The sequence below is a fragment of the Sinocyclocheilus anshuiensis genome, unplaced genomic scaffold (assembly GCF_001515605.1).
Source record: "Sinocyclocheilus anshuiensis isolate Anshui unplaced genomic scaffold, SAMN03320099.WGS_v1.1 scaffold1639, whole genome shotgun sequence".
NCBI classification, from domain to species: domain Eukaryota; kingdom Metazoa; phylum Chordata; class Actinopteri; order Cypriniformes; family Cyprinidae; genus Sinocyclocheilus; species Sinocyclocheilus anshuiensis.
The window spans coordinates 294528-303739 of NW_015548336.1; the positions used below are offsets into that span (position 1 = coordinate 294528).

Consider the following 9212-nt stretch of genomic DNA (forward strand, 5'->3'; position numbering starts at 1 on the left):
TATTTTGCATATGCAATTCCAATATACTTATTTTATAACAAAAGCAGTACATTTACAAAAATGCAGGTGAATTAATATAATCATTTAGAATAATTTATTAATAATATAATATATAAATATTATAATATTAAATTAGTCATGTAATTATATAAGGACTACAACAAACAATGTGAAGATTGTATACTATACACTATAAGATTTTAAAAGGAAAAAAAGCCCTTTTGTCCCATGTGAAACAATGGTCTTGTATATCCATACTTCTAATTCTGAATCATCACAAACAATCTGTCAGCTAAAGATAAATAAAAAAACTTTAAACCAGACAAAAGCAGCAATGTTTACATAACTTTACTCAATTGTTAGTTAAGTTTCATGCCATCCAAGAATACGGTCACTTAGCAAAGCTCTACTCTGCACACACTGGAATGGCACCTTCATCAATAACCACCTCTTTTTCTTCCTCCTCAGCACATTCTCTCTCCTGCCTCAGTGACCTCTTGCGCTGCTCTTCTAGGAACAAACTGGAGTTGGCCGGGATACAGAACTCACGGAAACACCGCTTGAAGTTTTCATCCAAGAAGGCATAGAGGACAGGGTTTAAACAACTGTTAGCATAGCCCAGAGCAATGCAGAAATGCATGGCTGCCATCGAGGCCTGGCTCGTCCCAAGATCCACATGCCCCAAGGCCTGGATCAAAGCCAAGACCTGCACTGGCATCCAGCACAACACAAAAGCAGCAACCACAGACAGTACCATATAGGTGATTCTCCTCAGATTCCGGTCCTTCTCTCTAGAACCGGACAGGACACGTACACTGCGCAGGCGTCGTACCATCAACCCGTAGCAGACACTTATGATCACCACAGGAATCAAGAAAGAGAAGAGGAACACACAAATCACAAACACAGGCCACCAGTGTTCTCTTGGTTTAGGCAAGTTCAGTATGCACTCGGCACCTGCACAGAAATAAAGTCAGGGAATGAATTGATAAAGCTGATTTAAAGTAGTGCCATGATTTACAATGAATCATGAGCGGAAAGCAAAATCTCCCACAAGAGAGAATAGCGCACAAATCATTTAAAAAAAGAAAAAAAAGTTTAGTTTTTTTCTTAAAAAGTTCTTCTGAACAGGATGTTTTACAAATACATTACCATTCAAAAGTTTGGAGTCTTTACAATGTTTTTGAAATAGGTCTCTTATGCTCACCAAGGCTGCATTTATTTGATCAAAGATACAGTAAAAACAGTATTGTTATGTGGTTTTATATACTGTTAGTTGTGTTGATATTTTTGTGTAAACTGATTTTTTTCTGGATCAACAGAAAGTTTTATTTGAAATAGTAATCTGTAGTAATTGAATGCATCCTGAATAAAACATTCAATTGTGTGTGTGTGTGTGTTTTATTTTACTGGCCCCAGACTTTTGAACTGTAGTGTATGTTTCAAAGGAAAAAAAGCTATTTTATTCTACAATGTTGGTATTTCCTGTTGCTGTAATCTTTGTTCATGTACACAAAGCCATATATTTGAACTCAAATGCCAATTTGGTTGATGTTAATTTAATATTGCATTTTTTTGTTTAATGTGTGATTTTATTTTATATACAAATTATCATGAAGAAAAATCTCTTATAAGCATGATTTATTATTAATCATGCTTTAAGACAGTGTGCAGTTATAATTTGTCTTCATTAAGCTTCCTCCTTTAACTTGAACCTCAAAAAGGTGTGCGTTTGTTTTACTTTTCTATATAAAAATTATCCAACAAATATCAAACAAAAATTGGCATCCCCCTTGCAGGCTGGTCAATGCAACAAAAACTGAATTAGTGCACCTTTAATACACAGTAAATTATAAAAACAAATATAATCATTTTGGGTACAACTGCCTAAGTAAACGATGGAACATCAACATGACAACATCAAAATGACAAAAACGGATTCACATTTTCGTGACATAATGAACAAACATGCTTCGGAATGACAGGTTGACACAGGATAATGAGAAAAGAGACTACCGTAAACATCCTTCTCCTCCTCCACCTGACCCATGATCATAACAGGCAGTCCTACGGCTGACGCCAGCACCCACACAGCCACGTTGATCAGCTTGGCCCGGAGCGGGGTGCGAACTGTCAGGGAGCGCACAGGGTGGCAGACGGCTATGTAGCGATCCACACTCATTATGGTCAGGGTGAAAACACTTGTGAACATGTTGTAATAGTCAATGGCCACCACAGCTTTGCACAGAGCCAGACCGAAGGGCCAGAAACCAAGGATGACATCCGTGCCTTGGAAAGGAAGAGTCGCCAGCACTAGTGCATCAGCCAAGGCCAGGTTAAAGATGTAAATGTTGGTGGCCGTTTTCATCTTTGTGTACCTGAAGCAGGTACAAATATCACTGTTCAAATAACTTTTAATAACACATTTAATTTAATTAAATTTATATAATTATTAATGTACATTAATTTATATGAATGAATATTGCATAATACACTAGTATAAAGTCTTTTAACAAAAAGAATTACACACTCCAGTTTAAATGATTAATAAAAAACTTAGTGTTTATAGGTCTCAAAGCAAATCCAATATTGTTTTTATAATTATTATTATTCTCTCATGTCCTTGGCATTGTTAGTGTCATGCTCAACTGTTTGTGCTACAAGAATGCTATTTATGCATTTTATAAATAAAGGGGTTGATATTTAAAGTACATTTTAGAATATTTAAGACATTATGAATTTAAAAAATAATCAGAAAATCATTCTGTGGAAACCAAATTTCAAGTGAATTTTTGTTCACAACTTCACATTATATTTAATAGGAAATAGTTTTAGCTTTGTATGTTTGTATAGTGTTAGTAATTCTTGGAGGAGATGCATGCATGCAAAACACACAGTATTATCATATATGACAGTATTATCATATATTGATCGTCTGCCATTGCTTGCAATGCCCTGCTAGATGACATGACCTATTGACAAAGACCAGGACAAGCAAAAGCATAATTTAAAAAGCAAATGACAATAACTACAGATGGATCTTCAGTATATTAGGATTAGGGTTAAAGCCTTAGTTCGCCTAAAAATTATGCCATCCAAGATAAAGATTTGGAGAAATTTAGATCCCTTTACATCACTTGTTCACCAATGGATCCTCTGCAGTGAATGGGTGCCGTCAGAAAGAGAGTTCAAACAGCTGATAAAAACATCACAGTAATCCACAAGTAATCCACACAACTCCAGTCTATTAATTATTGTCTTGTGAAGTGAAAAGCTACATCCATCAAGACATTTTTATCCTTAAATCGTTGCTTCTAACTAAAATAGAAGTCCTCTAATCTTATTTTTTTTTTCTGGGGAAAATTCATCTTGTCTGGATCAGGAGAGAAGTATGTGCAGATCAAGCACCTTTTACAAGCGAAAACAGTCCAAAACAGTTCTAAGCAAATATGTTGGTGGATTTTGATATAAGAGGACAACAAGGGACAGATTCCTCAAATCTGTTCTGATGAAGAAACAAACTCATCTACATCTCAAATGACAAGCGGGCAAGTAAATTTTCAGCAAATTTAAATTTTGGGGTGAACTACACCTTTGATGAATATTAAATCTGAATTATAAAGCAGCCATGCTTATCTTCAAATATTATCAAATTTAGGCATAGTCTGTCTCTTTCTGGACATAAATGAAAGACTATGCCAGTGATGTTGTGAAAACCTTGTTAACAATCCTCAAGAGGTAGACTGACACTTTTCATTCCAAATTCAGTGAAGCTCAGAGACAGGCTGTTATCTTCGAAGGTAAAGAAATTGCAGGTGGTGCTTGGTAACCAGCTTAGCAACAGGTTTTAAAATAGGCCCATAGGACTATATATCAGAACGTCTGAGTAATGACCATGTAAGTGAATGCATGAACACACATTATAACACTAAAGACAAAGACTCATTGCCTTTCCCTGGCTGTACACACAAACCACAAGCATGTACAACTACCTTTAAGGATGTTTTCCCTTAAAAGCATGAGGTGATGGAGCAAATCTATTTTCTGACTCCTAATTACGAGGCAGTTTTCCTTGTACATTAGATCAGCATGGAATTCCTTCATAATTATACCTTCAACAAAATACAAGCATGAGAGGGCGAGACAAAATTACTACATGGCCATGCTTGTCATGTTAAAGCGAACGACCAGGCGAAGAGTGCAAGTTGGTAAATCAGAGGGACATTTTGCATTGTCTCTTCACAATCAAACCTACACGAATTCCTCTTTCTCTGAATTAGACCTCAGGAATGGCTGAAACAATTTTTTATGATTATAAAACTCGTTGTGTATTCTGCTAATACGAACTCTTGCTGTGCTGATCGAAAAGCTGTGTCTTGGCCCCCGTCTACAGCTGTTTCATGACATGGAGGTTTGGACAAGAACCAAATGTTTATTTAGCAATGTAATGAACAAGCAGGCTTGTGACACGACGCTGGCAGAACAAGTGCTACGATGGATTAGTTAGCGCCTGAAAAGAGAAAATGGTGTCGCTTCAAGCTAATATTTCACTGTGTTAATGTACAGTTTCAACTACAGGGCAAAAACATGTCAAGAGCTCTAACTGGTGGTTAACAACCCAAAAATGAATTGCAGGTCTGTTCTGGTGATAACATAGCCATGTAATCATGCATAGTTCAACTATCAAAAGAAATAGGAATCAAAAGAAAACTATTTAGGAGAAAACACTTTTTTGTTGCGCCCAGTTAAACTGTTTTGTATTTCAGATTTTAAATTAGGCAAATGTAAACATGGATAGGTTGCAGGACACACATTAAAATATTTATACATTGTTTGTTTTAAGTGCATTTTTGTTTTGTTTGTTTCTGAAACAAAACCAGCTGAGAACTATGCAACATACAATAAAACCAATGAACATTCCCAGAAAATAACCAAATAGGAACCATATATTAACATTAGGGAAATGTTCTGCTGTTGTTGAAAATGTAAATCATAAGAAGCATTTCAAATAACGACCCCAATTAATAAAAACATGATGATGAAGCAATGTTGCAGCAAGATGAACATACTGTATAACGATGCTCTTTTTTAACCCTACAAAGCCCGTGTCATATTTGATAAATGAATTTTCTAAGGCCTCTAATGATCAACATGATCGCACCTTTACTGAAAAACCTATTGTGCAGAATCTTCTATATGCCTTCTGATCTCTGTTTAATAGTTCATTCTTTTTACTAAGTAAAAGGCTTTTATTGTCATTCTAAGGTCTATTTCCAACTTCATGGTACACGTCTTTTTTGCTGTGAAATCTTGAATGATTTTTGTAAACCTAAAAAAAAATTTCAAGATGAATTTGCTGGACTGAAGCAACTTGGGTTTACTTGATTATCCATACATCACTAGAAAATCATGTTAAAATGTAAGTATCAAAAATAATACAACAAGCTTTTCAATCATCTCTCAATAATCACTGTATTAGATTGTATTATACGTTTCGCCTCTCACAATTAAAACTACAGAGCTTTGATCATAAACACAAGCATTTAAATGTCATCTTGCTAAGACATTATTGGAAGATAAAATAACAACTGACATTTATATGCATTTATGTAGCCTGCTATATAAAATCTGACTGATTTACATTACAAGCGATAAGAATTTTATCTTACTATTAGGCCATATAAATAACAACAACAGCAATGCTGACATTTTTGGGTGTCTAAATAAAATGTAGGTGTTTTTTTTGGTGTATTATACTATATGGGCTATAGAAGCCTTATGTATCAAATATGACACATATGTTCCATTATTTTATATGTCAGGTTACAGGGTTAACTTTGTAACTATACACAACTCACATGCATTGAACTGGTTGTCCTCCTCTATACTGAGCTCTCTATATTGAGCTCTTCCTCTAGCTCACACACACACACTTATAATGATGACCCCGAACACTTATTCTCACCTGATAATTACATACATGACCAGGCAGTTCCCCACGAGCCCCACCACGCACACTATCAAGTAGACCACAACGACAGTGATCTTTGCGCCCTTAGGTAAAGGCTCGTCTACATCATCAAGCTCACTCAAATTCCCCTGAAAACGCGAGTCGTTGAACATCTGTTGGACGTCGGACAACTCGAGCAACTCCATCGTGAAGAAAGCACCCACAACTGTTGAGGAGAAGATACGAAACTAACAAAAACTTATGTATGTCTCACAACAAGCAAGTGAACAGAAGAAGCGAATAGGGTTTAAAGGACGCCTACACCCTTTAATATCGTTATATCCTCTCTGACAGAGTAGTATTGTGAAGTACTTACATCATTAAAGTGCAGATCAAGCTTGAAGTATGTGACGCTCTCCGGTGAAACTGAAGAGAGATGGGTCCATCTTAAACCAAGAAAAACGCTCAAGATTTCATGTTCATGAGACGAATCTCCTCACCGTAGAGTCCGACGTTCACTTCGCGCACATCGTTACAGTAATCACACATTGCGCGTGCGCGTAAATGTGTGTGTGTGTGTGTGTGTACACGTTTATCTCCAGGGTTGGTTGCTACACTTTTCATTCCTTGTTGAATATCTCAGGTGGAACAAACATTAACATAACCTAGCCAGGTACAAAATAAATCTGGGTCCTTGGGTGAAAAGCAAGCAAATTTAATGCCATAAATATTTGATTTATATATTTTTGTCTTAACAGTATTCACAATCTTTTAAAAAAAATAAAAAGGTAAAGAATAAAATAAAAATGTGAAAATTATAAATAATAATAATAATGACAATTTATAAATATATGTAAATTACCACTAGAAAGACTTAAGATGCTATTTTGCTCCTCAATATATGATGTAGCAGCAAAGAAGAAAGTTATTTTAAATGTAATATAGCAATGTCAATATTGGATAGTTATGTCTGCAGTGTTTTAAATAAGCTTTAGCCTATCTCTTAAAAATAAAGGTGCTTCAAAAGGTTCTTCAAGCGATGCCATAGAAGAACCATTTTTGGTTCCACAAAGAACCATTCAGTCAAAGGTTCTTTAAAGAACCATCTCTTTCTTACCTTTTTGTAATCTGAAGAACCTTCTTTCGCCACAAAGAACCTTTTGTGAAACAGAAAGGTTCTTCAGATGTTAAAGGTTCTTTATGGAACCATTTAGACAAAAAGGTTCTTCTATGGCATCGTGAAGCACCTTTATTTTTAAGAGTGGGTATCCAGCCAAAAGTGCATTACTATAATTGAGTCTTGAAGCTATGAAAGGATGACCTAACTTTTCAGTGTCTGGAATAGGTAGAAAATTCCCATATAAATTTATCAAAAGAAAATGACTTGACATGTAGTCTTTAATGCCCTTGATGTAATCTGCCATCAAGAAATATAGAGCTGTATGTCTTCTGCATAACAATGAAAGCTAAAGGCTAATAATCCTGGCTAAAGGAACATTTACAAACAGTGTTTATTGCTTTATACAGAGGGAACTGCCCTCTGCTGAAGGGCATTGCACAAGATTTGAAGCTGCAACCTTTTTTTTTTTTGCAGTGGAATTCACCATGCTGCCCTTCAGATCACAAGTAAAATATATCGTATGACTGTTTCAGAACAATGATTTCTGAACAAAAACAATAGGTGGACAATATTGTTGAAATAGAGAGATTGGATGCAGCACTGACTGAGACAGAGATATTCTAATGAAAATTATGTGGACCATAATGCAGTTAAAGGCCATTAGGCTAACCATGTGTCTTCCGATGAGACTAGTTATTTAAACAATTAAAATGCACAGAAATATAATGAGGATTCGAAAATCATAATGCTTTCGAAATCACAATGCATGATATTTACACTTTAAAATGCTTTCCTTACCCTACATGCTGCTCAGTAGCCTATAACGCACAGAGCTAGATAAAATACTCACATTTAACCTTGAGAGGAAAATTTACAATGCCTTTGCCAGTGCCATCTTATTTACAGTGAAAGCCTTTACTCATGGCTGTTGGTGATGCAGTATGACAGAGAGAGAGAGCGAGAGAGAGAGAGAAGTGAAGCTGGAGAATATTTATAGTAAACAACATACAGAACTACCACATTTTGCTATAAGTTTGATTGCATCATATAATAATTGCTGTTAATAGTGTTCATCGTCTGTTTTATTACGTCTTAAATTGATTTTTCCGTACTGCTGGTTCGTCTGGTCAGAGGAGAACTGGCCCCCCGACTGAGCCTGGTTTCTCCCAAGGTTTTTTCTCCATTCTGTCACCGATGGAGTTTTGGTTCCTTGCCGCTGTCGCCTCTGGCTTGCTTAGTTGGGGACACTTCATTTCCAGCGATACCGTTGACTTGATTGCAAAGATACTATTTAAACTGAGCTGGATGTTGACATCACTGAATTCAATGATGAACTGTCTTTAACTGAAAAATTTGTGTTTACTATTGTCATTTTGCATTATTGACACTATTTTCCTAATTAATGCTGTTCAGTTGCTTTGACACAATCTGTATTGTTAAAAGCGCTATATAAATAAAGGTGACTTGACTTGACTTGACTTATAGTGATGTTGTGCTGTGGGCTACAGAGTGTTTATAAGGCAGCACACACGGCTAGCACTACTGCAGTTTGTGGTGGAGATAGATGAGGGGATATTTTGTATCCCTGTGGAGAACACTCACTGAAATGTGAGGCAATAAATTTTCGACCTGCACTCACAAAACAGCAGCTCTGAAAAGCAGAAGTTGGAAAACTAGGAGCGGGTGCCAGGGAGAAAATGAGCGAATGAGCTGGAGAGGAAACGGAGATGATAGCGGTGACAGGCAAGAGACAACGTGGAGACAGGTGGGGGAGAAACAAAAGGTATAAAAACAAGTAATGTGAAATGGACAGTGTGGATTGTCCATTTGAAATGCTCTTCCTCACCAAGCCATATATATATATATATACATATATATATATATATATATATATGCGTATGTGCCTCAAAGCATGTGTGTTTAAGCAGAAAAAAGCATGCTGGATAACTTTCTTTATCTCTCAAAAGAGATTTTCTATATACGATTAGACAAACACAAAATTACCCGTGTTTGAGAATCACCATTACATCACAATTAAATGCCCTCCAGTGCAATTCAATGAGGAGTAATAGCTTATAGAAACGCTTAGAAAGTCTGAGATAATGAAATTCACAATGCCAGTGACCTGAATGCTCAATAAAA

The 9212-nt window shown here is 36.1% G+C and overlaps 1 protein-coding gene across 1 annotated transcript; it reads right to left on the bottom strand.

Moving 5' to 3' along the window:
- Positions 1-406: 406 nt before the first annotated feature.
- LOC107656535 (nociceptin receptor-like) lies at positions 407-6379 on the bottom strand. Its single transcript, XM_016444419.1, has 4 exons — positions 6327-6379; positions 5966-6176; positions 2017-2378; positions 407-957 (listed from the first exon to the last, which is right to left on the bottom strand). The coding sequence occupies exons 2-4, from the start codon at positions 6154-6156 to the stop codon at positions 407-409; spliced, it is 1104 nt and encodes a 367-aa protein (XP_016299905.1). The 5' UTR covers positions 6157-6176; positions 6327-6379.
- Positions 6380-9212: the final 2833 nt, after the last annotated feature.

Bases quoted from the DNA above. Each gene is read 5' to 3' on its own strand.
- LOC107656535 (XM_016444419.1), bottom strand. From the start codon at position 6,156: ATGGAGTTGCTCGAGTTGTCCGACGTCCAACAGATGTTCAACGACTCG. The intron at 2,379-5,965 runs GTGAGAATAAGT...TACCTGCTTCAG, and splicing joins GTCATGTATGTAATTATCAG to GTACACAAAGATGAAAACGG. The intron at 958-2,016 runs GTAGTCTCTTTT...ATTTCTGTGCAG, and splicing joins GGAGGAGAAGGATGTTTACG to GTGCCGAGTGCATACTGAAC.